Raw genomic sequence first — 20,235 nt, 5'->3', positions numbered from 1 at the left:
CTGTGGCTTCCAGCAGCATGAGCATGTGCTAGCCGATAGTCATGCTCCAAGGGGTACGTATACGAGCCTGTCTAGTGAGGCCAATGTGTGTGCATGGATCGTGCGCAGAGAAGTACTACAAATCCAACCTTACTCGAATTGGAAAGTAAAGATCAAAGAAAAGTTTTAGGGAAAGATAGGTTACACTATGATTACATGTGAATGCATTTTTCGACTCAAACAGTGGGATTACTTACTAAATATTTTAAAATATCTAAGTTTCGTACTATTTTTTTTCAAGAAAAGTTAAGGCACTCATGTACAATGTGATCGAAGTCTAGTTTTGAAGTTGAGAGTTAGTTAATTGTTTGCATTTGAATTGTCAGAATGTTTAGTCCCGGCGGAGTTGAACACAAGCCCTGTCAAGCTTCGGTCGGGTTCTTCTATCAATCTCCTGACTCTTGCTTAACTCCTTGTTCTATAAATCCGTCACTAGTTGATCTGATCGGAGAGCCTAGCCCGGAAGAACGAAAAAGACAGAAAAATAAAGCAAAATTAAAAAAAAAAAAAATTTGAATAGGATTGGATGGACGGTTGAGATTGAAAGATCAGACCAAAAAGAGTAAAAATAATGTTGCTCGGCGTGAATAATGAGTTTTTGTAGGACCCAATTTAATATTAGAAAAATATTTATAAAAAAAAAAAGGAAATTAACAAATAAATTAAGGATTTATTTCAGCCATCTGATTTGAACATGATGGAAGGTTTGTCTGTGATGAGCTACCTAATCCAACGGCTGAGAGTCTCTCTTTATATATGAAAATTTGGAAGAGAGAGAAATTAATTAAAGAAATTAAAATGAAAAAGGAAAAAAAACCCAAAGTCACGTCAAATTCATGGGATTCCCACTTTGTATTCAAGACAATATTTTGTTGTTTTTATCAAATTATTGTTAAAAAAAAAAAAAAAAATTATTTATAAGAGAGATTTAATGAGATTTTTTAATATATCTATTAATTGTTAATAAATATCTTATAAAAAAAATTAATAGAAAAATTAAAATAATTCTTAATGGATTTACCTCGACTTATTTAGGACTATTAGAGGTGTTTAAATTACTCTAGAACTCGACCAACTCGAACTACTCAATCCAAACCATAAATATTGTAATGGGTTAAATTGAATTTTTAAAAGATCAAAAATTCGAGTCGGGTTGATATTTTTTTTGTCCCGTAAACCTAACCAACTCATCAAACTTAAAAATAGGGTTACAACTCAACCCTTTACCTACCTTACTTTTAAATTATTATAAAAATTAAAATGTTTTACGTTTATAATAAATGTTAATGATATATTCTGATCTGTGAATATTTGATATTTAAAATTTTAGTTATTAATTTAACATGTAGGGTGGATAAATAGATTTTTTAAATAATTAAAAAAAAAACTCGAAAAATAGAGAGTTGAGTTGGGTTGGTTTGTGATCTATTTGGATGGTTCACGTCACCAACCTAACCAACTTGAAATTTTGGATTTATCCAGTAGGTTTTTCTAAGTGTATATAAACCGTGATAACGAGGCTGTGGCTCGGTAACAATAATTNTAAAAAAAAAAAAAAAAAAAAGACATAACTATGACAAAAAAAATTAAAAGTTGGAAAGATATAAGGAAGAAGCCAATCATTCTCTTCCCTTTCTTTTATTTTCTCTCTTATTTTGTAGGCATATCATTATTTTTCCGAGAAAGAAATAAAATAAAATAATATTATTATTTATAATTTGTAATTTTATTTTTTCCCAATCTCGTGGACATCTCTTCAGGCGTCGCACAATTGTTGTCCCATAGCCAAAATAATGCATTATGACAAGTGGTATTAGAACTAAGTTAGCTCCTTGTTTGTTAAGATCGAAACAATATCGAAGATAAAACAGTTAACTAAATTGCATGTCGACCGACTTATTGATATAGAAAACCAAATGATGTTCTTCAAGAAATTTTTTGTTATTGTTCGTTTCATGGAAAGTCAACTAGTGGAACTAGATGAAAGAGTCGATGGAATTAATGTTATGAGCGCCCGCTTGGATAAGTTGCCAATTAAAGAATTGATATTTAGGGTTGACTCCCTATAAGAGAAAGCTACACGACCGAGTAGCTTTGAATGCGGGGTAGCTTTGAGAGCTCTATCACACACATGGAAAAATGTGTGAAAGAGTTAAATAGTTCACACAAGACTATGTTGAAACGGTTCAACAAGTTGATTGAAGAATTCAGAGCACCGATAGATGTCATCAAGGTAGAGATGTTCGAGATAAATACCTGAGTAATTTGACCATGTGGGTTGTAGAGAATAAAACCTTGAGTCAAGCTCATGTCGGGTTCAACAAGCTGAAGATCTTGAAATCCAAAGCCTTCAAATGGAATCATGATGCAAAAGAACTCAAAAATTTCATCCGTGATGTTGAACAGTATTTCAAGGCCATAGGAACTTATTTACAAGAGTTGAAAGTTACTCTAGCCACAATGTACCTAGTAGACGATGCAAAAACTATGGTGACGTAGTGAATGATATTCAAAATGGGTCATGCATTAGTAGATGAAAAGACCTCAAGAAAGATTTAAGGACGCAATTCTTCCCTTAAAAATGTCAAATTCATAGGGAGCCAAAAATTACGAGAAATGAAACACACGAGGGATATAAGAGGTTTTGTCAAGTAGTTCTCAGTTCTGATGCTAGACATCGAGAATATGTTTAAGAAAGATAAAGTATTCTGCTTTGTCGAGAGACTGCAACCATGGGCGAGAACAAAGCTATACAAACAAAAGGTTCAAGATCTTGCCGCTATATTTACCACTACAAAGAGATCTCTAAATTTTGGTGATGAGGTGGACGTTTAAAGAAAACATACACCATCAAAAAATACTAGGAGCAGTCGACCTTTCAAACCTACGGGTCAAAGGAATGAAGGCACATAGAAACAAAATGAAAGGGAACGATAGACCAAAAGGAGTAACAGATAGACCTCCTCAGGATACAATCGTTGGCCCATCTTAAAGGGCTTACTCCCAAGAAACTATCAAACAACGCCTTTACAATATCTTTTATGTAAAGTCGCATATAGATTTTATGCGTGCCCTCATCGAGCTGTCCTTATGCCCTTCAAGCTTCATTGATCAGAAGGAAGTGTTTGAGAAGGGGTTGATGTTTGTTAATGTAATAATCAATTCTCAGTTGTGTAAGAGCACCTTAGTGGACTTGGGTGCAACTCACAACTTATCTCCGATCAAGAAGCCTGTAGATTGGAATTAAAAATAGAAAGAGGTACTTGAAAATGAAAGCATTAGAGGCCCTACCCATCATTATGGTTCATATGGATGACTTCGACGTGGTACTTGAGATGGATTTTGTTCTGAAACACAAAGTCATCCCAATGCCACTAGCAAAATGCCTAGTGATTACTGACCGCAATCTCATCGTAATCTGTACAAGCATCAAGTAATTGGATAGCATAAGAATGATTTTCGCTTTACAACTAAAGAAATGGTTAATCCAAGTAGAGCTCATACGGAAGAAAGACCACGACGAGAGGAATGCTAGAGTGCCTTCAAAGATTTGAAGGCAACCATAACAAGACTCTTTCTTTGGCTTGGTTGATGTTACAGAACCGTTTTAGAGTGGAAATGGATGCATCCGTTTTCACTATTAAGGGCATTTTCTGTGAAATGCTAACTACTTTCTCGGAGAAAAGAAATTTTAGCTATTATCTATTGTCTTAGAATCTATAAACAATATCCGTTGAGATCCCAGTTCGCGATGAAGACGGATAACATTGTTGCCTACCACTTCTTTTATACTAAAGTTGACGTCAAAGCAAGCTTGATGGAAAGGTGAACATGTAGCCCTGTGCATGTTAACCCACATTCATTCAAGCAAGATCAACGATTCGATGCGAGACATTATAAGAGATCACTTGCAAAACGACCATTCAACCAAAGTTGTTGCTGTACTAGGAAAAGTAAAAAAGACTAGACAGTTTTGGGTCAAAAGAGGCTTACTTTTGATAAAAGAAAACAGGTTAAACGTCCTAGAGGTAGGAGATCTAAGGAAGAAGCTTATTCATGATGTCGCTATACTCTATGGGTTGATCTCCCGAAGTGGCAACAAATTTATGCTTTATTGAATAAAGGATAGTTCTGGTCTAATATGCGAGATGATATTATGTAGTACAACAAGATGTGCCTCATCTACCAACAAACAAAGTAAAAAAAGCTAAGGTGTCGAGGCTTCTTGAGCCCTTGTTAGTGCCGACAAGACCTTTAGAAAGTGTGCCGCTAGATTTCATCACACACCTCTTGAAAGTAGGGGAACATGATGCCATCTTGGCTATCATAGATCGTTTTTCGAAGTATGTCCCTTTTATACCCACACGCAAACAATGTTCGGCTGATTTGATAGCTCAGTTGTTCTTTAAACTAAATCGTAAAATTGGCAAGGATGGTCCAGTCCATTGATGAGGACGTTCTAGACAGAGTTATTTGGGTTGCTAAGGACAACCTAGAATATTTCCAGAAGTTAACACACCCAAACTGATGGAAAAACAAACCGATTTAATTGTTTGCTCAATGAATTCTTACACCATTTTGTTGACGTTCATGAAACGATTAGGCTAGTTGTTAGATGTGGCTCAATTTTATTTTAATTGTCAAATTAATTCATATATGTAAAAGAGCCCCTTCAAAATTGTGTACCCCCACATTATTACCACCATAGGCAAGGAAGAACCATCGAGCCCAGAACTTCATGAAAGAGTGGAAGCAGACAACAAATATAAATTGAGCTTATTGAGAAAAGCTTCCAAATACATGAAGAAACGGGAGGATAGGAGGTGTTGTCCTCTCGAGTTTCAAGCTGGAGATTAAGTTATTGTCAAAATCCGGCTAAAATAGATCTAATTTCGTAGCCGAAAAGATAAAAAATTGTTAGGAAGTATAAAGGACCATAGAAGTCTTCAAAAATGTCTGGTTTACCTCTTATAAGGTGGAATTACTCACATGGATGAAAATGTGTCACAGTTACCTTGTTAGACTTGAAATTGACCAAAAATAAAAAGATGTCAAAGAGATCGAAGAGATTCTAGTCGATAGATCAGAAAAGTGGAAAGAAATGTAAGAGAGTTCTTGAATTCCTTGTCAAATAGAAGAACCTCCGTATAGAAGAGACAAGTGGGAGTGCACATCGGTTGACAAAGAAGTCAGCCAATTAGGTTGGAGATGATATCACGATCATACTTGTCTAGAGCGTGTTGCCTATGGTCGCATGTCCATGTCATGCCAAAAACTTTTATCTACTCTCGGGTTGTATTATTTTATTATTATAAGTTTTATGTTTGTGTCATCTTGGTAAAATCATATCTATTGTTGCCAGATATGAAATACCTCGATGAATTATAGGGGGATCAAATAGTAATGAAACCTCCCCCGATCAAGTGGCTCTTATGCCCACATGTTTTCAATGTAATTGACATTTACCATGCTTGTTTTCAATTCATTTCCTCTCTCACGTTTTATAAAAATATTTTTCTCTCAAAACATGACTTAAGGCTAAAGACTACATTGATATTATCAAAGTGCGATTGTGACACTAGGTAGCTACTACGTCAATCTGTGTGGTCCCACACCCCCTCTCTTAGGATGAGTTTACATCGCAAAAGCCCTTTTCAGGAAACTACTGACCATTTTTACGAGTTGATATCATCTAGTCGCCTCAACACACTACCCTATTTGACCGATGCACAAGCTCGTTGATATCTCTCCTTATAAACCTACCACTTGGAAGGGGGCGTTATTGGATCCAACTTAGGTTACTGATAACACTGACGAAGTACTAAAGAAGATAGAGAGCAGAGATTCTGGTGATACCGTTCACATTGCTAGTAGGCCTGATGAGCTACCTTAATCATGACTAGGTGTCGTGGAGGTTAACTAGGTTCTTAAGGTGTCTCGAAACTCGAACTCTCATCCCAATAGTAGTTGAACTAGTTCTTTAGGATTCACTTGGTCTATAGGCACTAAGGTCTGGACTCCTGATCACCGTTCATGCTCCTAAGTGCTTGATGTCTAAAGACGTTTTGACTTAGGTCAACATAGAATAGTCATAGCTCAACTCAGTACAAGCATGCATTCTCAAATTGGGAGATCCACAATCAATCCGTGTAACATATAAATCATACTAAAATATTCATACCTGCTCAATAGGGAGATAACATCCCGCACAAATCATAAGATCCCATCCTACATGCATTTTTTCTAGAAATCTCATACTAAAGGCATTTTAGTCATTTTTCATAACATACATTACGTACTCAATTAAACTGCTCACATAAACCCTAATCATGTATAATCTAACCACCTATGGTAGGTTATGTTAGCACCTAGCATGTTCCAGTGATCCATACAAGTATTGCTCAAGGCAAGTCCGAATGGCTACTTTATTGGGCATGTGTGCCTTTTTCGAGCTCATTTTTTACTTGTTAGGTGCTTTGAATTTCTAGAAATTTCTCTAGTTGAACCTACATTAAGCTTAGTATTGAATTGAAGTGAAAATAGTTAAATGAAAGTCAAACGGGGCAAAAACTCACATCCTTATGCACCCTCTTACACCTCATGCACGAGCAAAGAGGCTAACATGCGCTAGGGTTCTCGTGTACTTGCACTTCCATCGTCCAAGTTTTGAATCTCAGCGTTTGGAGAATGCAACAATTTTCCTTTGTTTGACATGTGGCCCTTTTCGTGTGTAGCATACTCATCTCGATTAACTTCGTTGCGACACTTGTTCTCTCATGTGCGCCCAATCCCTCTTTCAAAACCTATAAACTTACATTCTTACACCTCGATCATAACTCTAACTTCTGGTGAATTGTTTAAAATAACCTTCTAACACATCTTGAATAATTTTCATAATCTAATACTCAAGAAAATCTACGAATTTAAAGAAAAACGAAAAATAAAAATTTAGACCCTCAATACAATCCTCCAAGTTGAAATTTAAAAGAAAAAGTTGGAAAATTCGTGCTAATTGAGTTCGAGCGTTACATTACAGTTGTAGACAACCATTGAAAATGCTTGCAACACCATGAAAAAATGCTTGCCAAAGTATGTATGTAAAAATCATAGAAAATCGGGCAAAGAAGAAGAGATCCACTAGTTATTACGTCGGGTTAAGGTCAACCTAACAAACTAGACGCACGAACTCCATGCCATCTCATAATCCAATTCCAAGTCAAACCCAACCACTGGTCGTTCAACCCACATCCACACGAAAATCCAACAACAAGGCTTAGCAGATGAACCCATGAAGCCTCGCAACCGAAGCATGTTAGCGCAAACGTCCACCTTTGAGTATATGGATATGACGTTATGACCTTGTTTATACCTTACAAGAAACCATGATGTAGAATATATTGTCAGAATCAAGGAATTAATTATGTTATGTATGAAAGTAATATGTGCATTATCTCGTTGAACCATAATTTTATAGGCGAGACCTCATGCATGTTATATGCTCATATGATCATATACTTCTTTAAGTTATGTAAATATCATCACATATACCCACGTTATTATATAGGCTCCTTTGTCTTCCTCTCATTTTCGACCGTACGAGTGTACACTTGTCCATAGTTAGGCCAATGGGTACACTAACAAGTCCGCCTAGTGGGCTCATGTGCATATACGTGGACAATGTGTAGAGAAGTAGTATGCATCCAACCCTACCTAGAAAAGAAAGTAGAGCTCAAAGAAAAGTCGCAAATTTATGTCTCAATAGTCATTATACATGTTGTATGTGACTGAATTTTTCGACCTCAATGGTAGAGTCACGTACCGAGTATTTTTANTTTACGTTTGCTCAACTTCCTTCAACCCTTTGATGAAAGCCCTAGTTGCTCGGACCCTACAGACCTCAAACCCCTCCCCGCACGCATCTTTGTGGATGGACTCCTAAGAGCTGGATCAATACGGCACCAATGATGATATGGATTTTCTCATACATGAGGAGCCCAATGCATAACCCGTGGGGAAAAAGTATTCAAGCCCGCGCTGAGATCTGTCTGATAACCCAACGGCGGATACTGAGGCCAAAAAGGAATCCCAGGTGACGTCAGAAGATAATGAAGTAATTAATCTCAATTGAATCAGACTCAGGCGAACATTTCCATATGGGTCCTACTCATGGCATCTAAGAGCCACCGTGATCCTGTCCTATCTATCCCGACTCCCTTGCAGGCATGAAAACAGCTCGAGTCTCATCTCTCTAATCATGGAATCTGACCTATCCTATCCCTACCTAATCTCTTTTGTCAATCAACCTTCCCTGGATTGAAAGAACTTTCCAAGAAATTGGCTGACTGACTTTTCCTTTCTCTTCTTTTTCGGGAGAATTTATAGGGAGAATGCCGCTGCTCGAAACAAGGGACAAAAACTAAATCACAAGCTTCTGATAAAAACCGAGGAAGAAAAGGCGAAGCGTTCTCTTGGTTTCCCAACCTTCTGCGCAATCTCGAATGGAACTTTGTTTTTCAGAATCGCCTGTGGTAACAATGAATTAGAGTTTTTCTCGTGCGTGCGCGTCGGAAGAGGTCTTTCTTTTTTGTTTTCCAAATTCTCAACCGGTCTCGAACAACGAATGACTAATTTCAATTCGAAGCACTTTCGAGTGTGCGCTTTGGAATCTTTTGAAAAAGCTCGTCGATTCTTCCGTGAAAGTGGAACTACAGCCCGAACAGGGGAGGGGAGGCGAGAACATGGCCGTCGGAATCAAATAACAGTTACATCCACGACTCATTAGGAGGACCTCAAAGAGCCCGTGACTGCCCAAATAAGAAAAGACCCCTGACTCTCAGGATTAACCAGAAGAGAAGGAAGGCCACAAACAAGACTTTTTGGGGATAATGAAGAGGAAAGGTGCGAAGCAAGCAGTGAGAACGAGTTTACCTACTTCCTGAAATAAGGGAAGGGAAAGAAAGATAGAAGAGAGAGTTGAGGATTGACAGTTTCATTACCTCTCACCCAAAAGACCTGCTACTCATCCTTTCATCAACATGTTTTGAAATAAAAGCAAGAGTCTGATACACGGTGACCGAAGATCTTTAGGAAGTTTATTCGCATTTAGTCATATTTTTATTGATAGAATAGTCTATTAGTATTCCAATCTTAAATTCCACGTTAAAGAGTGATTGAATACTTATTTACGACATGCTCTTATTATGCTTATTCTGGTTCACTGAATTTAGTAAACGATCAAAATGTTTTCTTAATCTCTAAGATTTTAAACGAATTTTTGTTTGAATTAGCATGAAACATCAGACATAACGTGTAGCACCCGTTTTATATTTAAGAAGAAAAGTAGAATCGTTACAATAAATCATTAACTCTGGCTCACTTTTTACCTAATTCATCAAGTTTCAAAATCATAACATATTCAACTCATCAAAATTTATTTCTCNTAAATGGAAAAAGGAGACATAAACGAGAAACATCTGAAAAGACCAGTGAGACGTATTTAGAGCTTAGAGAACTCGAGTTTCCAATTCGAGCTTAAACCCATGCCATTAGCCTACCCAACTAATAACCCTTTATCAATTCAACCAACATATCACTATGAATCGAGCATATTTTAGTAGATAAAACACCAATTTACCATCTTAAAATGTGATGGTTCGATCTCTCCCACCGTAATTTTATACTAAAAAAATCTATTAAAATCAAAATCGAAAGTTCATAAAATAAAATACGTGTTATCAATTAGCATCCAAATCTTATGGGATATCCCAATTAGTTACAATTTATTTAATTTCCTCTATTTTTAATTCTCAATTATTAAAATATATATATATATATTTATTAAACGGAAATTTGTGTGGTGTGGTTGGAAAATAAAGAAAAGACGTGAGGTAGAGAAATTCATAGTCAACAAGTACATACACAATAATAATATTAATTTTTAATAATTATTATATTCTTCTACACCTCACTTGCCATTATAAGCTTAAAAAAATTATTATTATTTTTTTTTTTAAATTGAGTTTATATATTGTTTGTAAAATAAATTTGGGTGAAAATTAAAATAATAATAATAATAATAATAATAATAATAAAAGATATTTTCAATTACCCACCAAAATTAAATAAAGGAAAGGAAAGTTGAACATTTACTTGATATACAATACAACAAGGAAGAGTCACACACAGACACCCACACCTCTCCCACCATTTCACCTTCCCTTTGCCTTTCTTTTTTTTTGTTTTTGTTTTTTTTCTTCTCTTTTTTCTACACCCATTTGTGAGATTCTTGCACTGCTCCTTTCTCTTCCACTGGATTGTACAGATTCCCAATTAATAACCCTTTTAATCTCTTCACTTTTGATTGATTTTGGGCTTTTTCTGCTTTGATTTTGCTCTTCTCTTCTTCTTCTCCTGTTTTCATTCATCTTTGTTGGGGTTTTTCATACTTTTTTAGGCAAAACTCTTCTGGGTCTTTGAGCTATTGCTTGTTTCTGCAAATTCCCTTTTCTGGGTTGTTTGCAGAAGAGGGTTTTGTGCCCTGTAGCCTTGCGTTCATATCAAAGCTTGAAGAACAAACCAATCATTTTTTTTTTCCATTTTTGTGTAATTTTTGTGAATATTTTTGTTTTTTACCCAATTTTTCTTTTGTAATTTGCTTTATCTTGTGGAGAAATTTGTAAAAGGAAGAGAAGGAGATGGGCAAGNGGAAAATAAAGAAAAGACGTGAGGTAGAGAAATTCATAGTCAACAAGTACATACACAATAATAATATTAATTTTTAATAATTATTATATTCTTCTACACCTCACTTGCCATTATAAGCTTAAAAAAATTATTATTATTTTTTTTTTTAAATTGAGTTTATATATTGTTTGTAAAATAAATTTGGGTGAAAATTAAAATAATAATAATAATAATAATAATAATAATAAAAGATATTTTCAATTACCCACCAAAATTAAATAAAGGAAAGGAAAGTTGAACATTTACTTGATATACAATACAACAAGGAAGAGTCACACACAGACACCCACACCTCTCCCACCATTTCACCTTCCCTTTGCCTTTCTTTTTTTTTGTTTTTGTTTTTTTTCTTCTCTTTTTTCTACACCCATTTGTGAGATTCTTGCACTGCTCCTTTCTCTTCCACTGGATTGTACAGATTCCCAATTAATAACCCTTTTAATCTCTTCACTTTTGATTGATTTTGGGCTTTTTCTGCTTTGATTTTGCTCTTCTCTTCTTCTTCTCCTGTTTTCATTCATCTTTGTTGGGGTTTTTCATACTTTTTTAGGCAAAACTCTTCTGGGTCTTTGAGCTATTGCTTGTTTCTGCAAATTCCCTTTTCTGGGTTGTTTGCAGAAGAGGGTTTTGTGCCCTGTAGCCTTGCGTTCATATCAAAGCTTGAAGAACAAACCAATCATTTTTTTTTTCCATTTTTGTGTAATTTTTGTGAATATTTTTGTTTTTTACCCAATTTTTCTTTTGTAATTTGCTTTATCTTGTGGAGAAATTTGTAAAAGGAAGAGAAGGAGATGGGCAAGCAAGGGCCTTGCTATCACTGTGGAGTTACAAGTGAGTTCTTGTTTCTCCAGTTTTGGTTTTCCTTTTTGCCCTGCTCTCTTTGTAAACAAGGGTTTGAAACTTGATTCTAATTATATTGTTTGTTCATTAGTCGTTTTGAAAATTGTTTTTACGTGATGTTTATATGTAATTTGGTTATGAAATGATCTTAATCTTGAATAAGAACATAAGAAACTCCTTGAATCAGTTATGAAATTCACTAGAATTGTTTTTGATTTTGATATCGAAAACAGCTCCCATCTTAGAAACCCAGTGAGATTTGATGATTTTCCCCTCCAAAGAGTTTATAATGGATGTCTTTTCTCCTGCCCTTCCCTTCCCTTGATACTCATTTGCTCGTTCTAAACTCTGTCTTAGCTGCAAGTTCTTAGTAATTCGAAGATCATATTGATTCTTCAATCCCCAATGAACCCAAAGATGAAGTTTAGCGTTATGTTATGTTTGAATTAATTTCTGAGTTACATCAAAGAAAACAATGTTTTAGTGAAGCCCACATTGTATCTTCTTGTAATGCTGGTATGTTTGGTTTTGAATTACTTTTAAGCTATCCCTCTTGATTCATGATTAAATAAACTTCAATTTTAAGTATTCACTTGAAAACATGAATGGACTTCTATGCCTTTGTATCACTGGTAGGCTCTCAAGTTGTTAAATATGCACACCCACCCTCCTGGATTGCAGCATTGATTGATATCTATGGCTGTTCTTGTGAATGTTTGAACACATTGATTGATATCTTTCTTAATCAAGTTGCTGCAAGAGCTTGTTCCGATTTTATAGTTGCTGGTTTTTATCAGGCCTGCTTGACTTTTCGAGGTTAGAGAGTGAAATGGCATGAAGAAGACAATAAGGACTGATTGGTAGAGATGCTTCTTTGATCATGTTGTTATTGACTATCGAAATATGTACACGAGGTCATTGACTCGGACATGAATGACAAGTTCTGATTCTGTCTATTCCACTTAAGAGTTTCAGTTGAGCGTTGCGTCATCTTCATTAGAGTTAGTAGCTTTCGGGTTCTTCGTCCTTCATTTCTATAACCAAGCCTTCCAAGTTTAGTTTCGGTAACTCAATTGAGCTGTGATTTATTTGAGAGGGGTTTGAATTATGTCATTGTAATGGCCACAAGCCATTTCCATTGTTTGAGAGCTGCACGTAGGCCGTTCTAGCTGACATAGAACTTATTAGTGATTGGGTATCGGTAACTGTCTCCTCGAGTTTAGTTTGTATCGATGTTGCCTTTGCTGCATGAGTTATTTCTTTAACAATAGATCCTAAAAGAACAAAATTGAAACAGGCACACCACTCTGGCGCAATGGGCCTCCCGATAAGCCAGTATTGTGCAACGCATGTGGATCTCGATGGAGGACGAAGGGAAGTCTTGCAAACTATACTCCTCTTCATGCTCGGGCAGATCCTGATGAGTACGATGATAAAAGACTCTCTAGGTTGAAGAACTCGTCCGTGTATAAGAACAAAGAAGTGAAACTGCTTAAAAGAAAGCACTATCAAGATCATGGAGTTGTGGTTGGGGTTATCCCTGATCATGCTCAGAGCTTCCACAAGGCAGTGGATGAAGATACAAGTAATAGATCAAGTTCTGGATCAGCCATATCGAATTCCGAGAGCTGTGCACAATTCGGTGGCGCCGATGGAAGTGATCTGACAGGTTGGTCCGCTATACAATTGATATATGAGAATTAAAAATTTGTTCATGCACAACTAGTTTGTGGGTTTGCTGAAGTTAGAATAGAACTGCACGAAAGATCAAACGGCGTACTTGTGTATTCGATGATCGTGAATAAGTCTAGTAATCTTACGATCATGAGCATAGCTTAATGATTTAGGTATCGAGTTCGTTTTTTGAAGTTGGAAGTTTAAATTCTCGCCCCAATTGGACGTATATATGAGCAGTGTTTGTATGTCAGCTTTTTGGACCTTATGCTTGCCTTTCTTATGAATACAACTACTTCATCGACGAACTAACCTAGCATTGTCGTACGTATGGGATATCTCAGTTGTAGCTTATTTCTATTTTTTCGCCAGGTCCCTCACAGTCGACAGCTTGGGAGTCGATGGTGCCTTCGAGAAAGAGGACCTGTGTTGATCGTCCGAAGTCTACTGCAGTCGAGAAACTCACTAAAGATCTATACACCATTTTACGTGAACAGCAGTCGTATTTCTCTGGATCTTCTGAGGAGGATTTGCTTTTCGAGAGTGAAACTCCAATGGTCTCCGTAGAGATAGGTCATGGAAGCATTCTCATGAGGCATCCAAGTTCCATTGCTCGAGAAGAGGAGTCGGAAGCAAGCTCAATTTCAGTTGATCATAAACATTTCTCTGTAAACGAGGCTTATTCAGAGTCGTCCATCGTTCCTTCTACTCTTGGAATCGGGAGAAAGCACTCTAACGGACAGGCGTTCTTGCAGGAGCAAATCAAAAAGTAAGTTTTGGACCGAACTGAATTCAAATATTTTCGAGTATGTAGCTATGAGCACAAGAACTAATATTTTTCGTGTTTGTAATATCAGGGACAGGCCTCAGTCGGAGAAAGTGCAAGCGCTTGGGAATCATAATTCGCCTCTCTGTAATATCGATCTAACTGTAAGTTGCTTTCTTATGGTTTTAGCTCGACGTTTGATCGAAAGACACGTGGCCTAATATATATCTTTTTAATGTGAATTTGGAAAATTGTTCTGAATTATGGTCGAAATGATCATTGAAGAATCCGTTGATTATTATGAAATATATGCATGGATAACGAACCTTAATATTTGGTACATGCATATTTTTAGAGGGGCGGAGAGGCTATGTGATGTAGTTTCGGAAGGTGGTCATGTTCGATGCCCTCCTTGTGGGTGTCGGTGACTCGACCATTTTGTAGTTATGATATCGGTTTGGTTTTGTTGGATTGGAGAGGTTGCTTGTGGGACTCCCTTTTGTTCGACTTGTTTTTTGTATGCTCTTGTACATTCTTTCAACTTTCTCAATTAAAACTCACTTTCGCACCCGCACCCGCACCCGCACCCGCACCCGCACCCGCACCCTCACACGCACCCGCTCCCGCACCCGCACCCGCACCCTCACACGCACCCTCACACGCACCCTCACCCTCACACGCACACGCACACGCACACGCACACGCGCACACACACGCACACTCACACTCACTCACACTAACACTCACACTCACACTCACACTCACACTCACACTCACACTCACACTCACACTGCACTGCACTGCACTGCACACACACACACTCACTCACACTCACTCACCCTCACTCACACGCACACTCACACTCACACTCACACTCACACTCACGCACACACACACGCACACGCACACTGCACTGCACTGCACACGGACACTCACTCACGCTCACACGCACACTCACTCACACTCACGCACACTCACACGCACACTCACACTCACACTCACACTCACACTCACACGCACACGCAGATATATATATTTTGGTACATGTATTTGTTGAAATATGGAGCATCTCCATTGTCATAATTCCGCTCCATGTTTGGTATAGATCATTCTAAACTTCAGAGAGTTTACGAAGCAATTGACGAGTGGAGATCAACGAGAATTAATGAAGTATTTACCTTCTGTTGATACTGAAGAGCTTCCAGACAGGTTAATCTTTATACATACTTTTAGGATCCTCCTCCTTGTTGATCAGGAAATATTATATCCATGTGAGCACTCATATCGTGGTTATACCCAATATATTCTTTAATGCAGCTTGAATAGCATGTTTGAAAGCCCCCAATTCAAGGAGAATTTGAATTCATTTAAGCAGCTGCTCACTGAAGGAGTCTTCGATTTCTCCTTTCCGGGTGCGAAACGAGAAGACTGCAAGATGTTGAGTCGACTCGTGTTGTGGGATTTGTCTAAATCAAAATGGGTGGAACAATACGATCGACTTAAGGTACGATCTTATCTTACGGGGAATCATGGTGATCTTGTGATTGACAACGTTTTTTATGGGCTGCAGAAATGTTCTACTAGCTTTGTGGATGACAAGAGATTGCTTGATGGTCAAAACAAAAAGTTTTCAGGTTGGTGAATATCTTGCATTTAGTATACGCACGTGCTTTTGATAGCGGAATAGAGTCTTACATCTTTTCTACATCTCTCGAGAATCGTTAGCGTAACTAAGCTACATCTTCATCTTCAGAAACGAGGATTACAATGACGAGTCCGAGAAGGGTGACGACGAAGACTAGTGTAGAAAGCAAGGAACTCGTTGACGACAGTTTTTGCTTTAGTCCAAGAAGTTTATTTGCTTTGCCATCTGATGGAAGTTCCTTCACATTGGAATCTCTACATTTTGATGAGGATAGTTTTGACCAGGATCTCTTGCTCGATGTGAGGTCGAACAGCTCGTTCCCACAAGCGGAACTCCTGAGTTTTGGTGGTGAACAAGCAAGCAATAGTAGTAGTTCGATAAATCTACGACTTATGCATCGTTGAATACTAAAGTTTTATAACTTAAAAAAGCGTATTTCTTTTCTTGCTTGATGAAGCTGGAAATGAGAACCGTCTCGATATGGGTTATGGTTGATTTCTCGTCTTTACTCTCGAATCACCCTTATAAACTTGCATCTAATAAGGGCGATTTGGGTAGTTTNTCCGCATTTAAGAGATAAGTATGAGACTTGGTAGTGACTCTAATAGATGGCTCCCTTCGAAGAAGTTATAAGGTTTAGATTTACGTAAACGGGCCGTAAAGTTTTACATTTCTTTTTAGCGTAAGTTGCACCATTTTTTTCGATAACAATGATAAATCAAATATTTCTTTGTTTTAGAAAAAGTACAAGTGTATATATACTTATATATAAGCTTAAGTTTTTTAAATGGAGTTATCATTTTTTTTTTCTAAATTTAATATCATGAAAATATTGAATTATAATTTGTTTAAAAAATTAAAAGTAAAGAAGGAAAAAGTTGGGATTATATATTTTGTTTCTTAAATTTTACCAATAAGCCCGTCTAGCTCAGTTGGTAGAGCGCAAGGCTCTTAACCTTGTGGTCGTGGGTTCGAGCCCCACGGTGGGCGATTTTATTTTGTTTGTTTAACTTTAGTCAACTAAGTTTTGCATGTGGTACCCCTTTAAACAATACATAAGTACAATAAAACATGTGACATTCTTCCTTCTTTCACTTTAAGGGTTGATTTCGAGTTGAACAATGGGGCTCATCCTCTCCTTAGCTCGAGAGGAACTTAGTTTTATAGGTAGGTCATAAACAAATTATTTATTAGCGAAGCAGTGGTACTGAAAAGAAATCACTATAAGGAAAAATAATATTTAAATTATTGAATATATGAGGCAATAACAGTTGTTTGAGATTCAAATAACTTCACAATGTTGGATTGGTATGGCAACCCTAGAAGGGTGAATAGAGTTTTAACGATGATAAAAGTATTTAAACGTGATTAATTTTTCTAATTATGAAACATTTTACAAATAAGTAGAAGATCATAATTACTAAAACAAAATAGTTCAAGTCAAAACAATAATCAACTAGTACATACAATAAATTACCTTAATAATTTTGAAATTAAATAGGAAAGAGTAAGAAAATATGACACTCTAGTTTTAGAGTGGTTCGGTCAAACTCAACCTACTCCACTCCTCAAGTGCCTCTTGAGAATTTGAATAAAGAACTTTCTCGTACATTGCTCTTTTTACAAGTTTAAGAGCAAACTCAATCATTTCCACAGCGCAAGATCAAACTGGTACAAGTATTTGAATTTGGTAGTCACACACTACAACTCTATAAAAGAGTAGATTTACAATTGGGAGCACTCACAACTATTTCCTCTCAATACAATAAAAATCGGTGATAAAGAGAAATAAAATTGGAGGGTTAGAGAGTAACCAGCCTCACCAACCATGGAGGCTGTGAACAATGAAGATTGAAAAATGATAGAAGTTATGTGTTTGAAATATGGGAAAGTTGATGGGTTTAAATAGACATGAAATGTGCCAAAAAGTAAGAATTAATATTGACAGTTGGATTGCGTTAGAAGTGAAACGAAAGGTGGAGATTAAAAGTAAATAATAACAAAATTTTCAAATTTTTTATTATTATTATTTTTTAATATAATAATATAATATAAAAATAATAAAACAGATGTGAGTAACCGTGACAAATTCAAAATTTATTATAAATATAATAATATAATAGTAATAAAAAGTAATATAACGGTTAAATTCAAATTTTAAAATTTATTATAAATATAATAAAATAGTAACAATAAAAATTACTATAAATATAATAAAATAGTAACAATAAAAATTACGTGAGTAACCACTCAAATTTTAAAAAATAATATAGTAATAATAAAAACTAACGTGACTAAGGTTAGATTCAAATTTATATTACGTATAAATAATTTTATTTAAAAATATAATAATAAGAAAAACTCTGGTTACTCTTCCAAAATTATAAGTGTGATACTTTGATTTGTATATCATTTTGATTTAGCTGCCATATCATCAGATATGTTGTCTCGACTGTAATTTTTTCTTAGCTCTGATTTAAGTGATTGAAAAGTGGTTAAAATCGTTATTCCCAACACAGTTTAAAATATTGAAAATGGTTAACAATTAAGAGTAGTTTGTTAGGATCAAAATATCAATCAATTAATTAATTAAAATTAATTAAACATGCAACTTAAATCGTACCATTGTAAACAAATTTATCACTTGGCTAAATATGCAATACAATTTCTTATCTTAGGACTATAATTAGCCAATACGTATACATACCATAATTAGTCATTACGTAAATATAACCTTTAAGTCTTTAAAACATTAATAAAATATCACCGATCACCATCGAGAAAGAAGAATCTTTCTAAATTTTGTAACCAAATAACAATAAATGAAGCTTGTTTGTAGTCATTATATATATGTTTTCTTAAATTTTATCAATAAGCCCGTCTAGCTCAGTTGGTANTTTTTTTTTTTTTTTTTTTTTTTTTTTTTTTTTTTTTTTTTTTTTTTTTTTTTTGTTAGTACCCTTATTATTTTTAAAGAATTACCTTGAAATGTTAAACATATGTTTTAGTTATTAATGTTATGTATTTTTTTTTTAATTTATCCTCATTATTTTAAAAGATTCAATTTAATAATAATAATTTTTTTTTTTTACAATTATACATTACTCTTAGTAAACGCTAAAAGTAGCGTACGATAAACATTTATTATATGATATTGAGTTTACAACTTAAATTTAGTGTATAAATGTTAGCTAATGTGTTATAAAGTTACTTTTAAAAAAATATATTTAGGCATATGGGCATCAATATTATACTCTCGATAGTATGTATGAGAGATGAGAGAGGCAAGCAATGATATTAAAGCGTGAGAGAGAGCTAACAAAGTACACCATTTGTTCGACAGTTTAGTTACTTCTAGCTACGCCTTCGACATGCTAATTTAAGGGATGACACTCCAAAATGGTATGATATTGTCCACGTTGAGGGTAAACTCTTATGGCTTTGTTTTGGGCTTACACAAAAGGCCTCGTACCAATGTATTTTTTGTTTGTAAACCCATGATTATTTCCTAAATTAGGGAATGTGAAACTTTTTGGTTTACAAAGAATAAGGTATAACAATAAAAAAGTACTATTAATAACCAAATTAAAGTAATATCTACTCATTTTATTTTTAAAAATAAAAATAAAGAAGTGCTATTAATAACCAAATTAAACTACTAATATTCTTTTAAAATAATAATAATAATAATAAATAAAAAAATAAAAAAAATAAAAAAAACAAAAAAAAAACAAAAAAAAAACAAAACAAAAAAAAACAAAAAAAACAAAAAATAAAAACAAGAAAAACAAAATCGCCCACCGTGGGGTTCGAACCCACGACCACAAGGTTAAGAGCCTTGCGCTCTACCAACTGAACTAGACGGGCTTACTGATAAAATTCAACAAATGTTTATTATCTTATATATTTTGTGATTATGATTTATGATATGATATGTTAGAAGACACGATATGTTTATGACATGACACAGGTTTGACATGATGAGATGTATGTTATGAATGATATGTGATATGACATTTTGGTATGATGCACCGCCCCGATATATGTATGGAAGGTTATGATAAAAATGATATGATATAAAGAAAAACAAAAGGGGTATTCTGCATGATAACGAAAAAAAATGTTGGGACCTCATGCATCATTGTATTCATGCATCTGGGAATACCCTCTTTTTATGACAGTACGAACACGTGCGTTACGAGGCATAATAACGATCATTATGTTTATCATAATGCTGCGACAATCATTATTCCTTCCGGGCATCTGACAACAACTCTAGAGAATGTTATCCCAACCAAGAAAGGGGCCCAGGAGGTGTGTGAATCGACGGGTGGATTCATATTCGCACGTACGAGCCGCGTCTAGAATAGTAAATATACATCCAGAGAATAAAGACTGAAATGATAAGTCTTACTCATGATTGTATGTGCTTGCATCTAACCCAATAGTGAGGTCACTTACTAAGTATTTCTTAAAATACTCAATCTACGTGTTATTCTTATTTTCCAGGTAAAGACAAGGCTCCCAT

At 35.4% G+C, this 20,235-nt stretch overlaps 1 protein-coding gene and 2 non-coding genes across 5 annotated transcripts; 2 read left to right on the top strand and 1 right to left on the bottom strand.

The window, feature by feature from the left end:
• The first annotated feature begins 10,192 nt into the window (after window positions 1-10,192).
• LOC111800375 (GATA transcription factor 26-like) lies at window positions 10,193-16,202 on the top strand. Of its 3 annotated transcripts, none has more exons than XM_023684033.1 (8): window positions 10,193-10,733; window positions 11,574-11,613; window positions 12,920-13,291; window positions 13,669-14,065; window positions 14,154-14,226; window positions 15,168-15,271; window positions 15,380-15,696; window positions 15,816-16,202. In XM_023684033.1, exons 2-8 carry the CDS (start codon window positions 11,574-11,576, stop codon window positions 16,109-16,111), a joined length of 1,599 nt encoding a protein of 532 aa, XP_023539801.1. In that variant the 5' UTR covers window positions 10,193-10,733; the 3' UTR covers window positions 16,112-16,202. The 3 variants fall into 3 exon arrangements, with proteins under 3 accessions (XP_023539801.1, XP_023539800.1, XP_023539802.1); XM_023684034.1 differs by lacking the exons at window positions 10,193-10,733; window positions 11,574-11,613 and adding an exon at window positions 11,634-12,138 and having other exon boundaries at window positions 15,380-15,566; window positions 15,633-15,696; XM_023684032.1 differs by lacking the exons at window positions 10,193-10,733; window positions 11,574-11,613 and adding an exon at window positions 11,630-12,138.
• Window positions 16,203-16,624: 422 nt separating this feature from the next.
• TRNAK-CUU lies at window positions 16,625-16,697 on the top strand. Its single transcript has one exon. It is a non-coding gene; the product is annotated as a tRNA-Lys (tRNA).
• Window positions 16,698-19,501: 2,804 nt separating this feature from the next.
• TRNAK-CUU lies at window positions 19,502-19,574 on the bottom strand. Its single transcript has one exon. It is a non-coding gene; the product is annotated as a tRNA-Lys (tRNA).
• Between the last annotated feature and the right edge of the window lie 661 nt (window positions 19,575-20,235).

The sequence above is a fragment of the Cucurbita pepo genome, chromosome LG08 (assembly GCF_002806865.2).
Source record: "Cucurbita pepo subsp. pepo cultivar mu-cu-16 chromosome LG08, ASM280686v2, whole genome shotgun sequence".
Classification (NCBI taxonomy): domain Eukaryota; kingdom Viridiplantae; phylum Streptophyta; class Magnoliopsida; order Cucurbitales; family Cucurbitaceae; genus Cucurbita; species Cucurbita pepo.
This window is presented reverse-complemented; position numbering and strand designations above follow the sequence as displayed.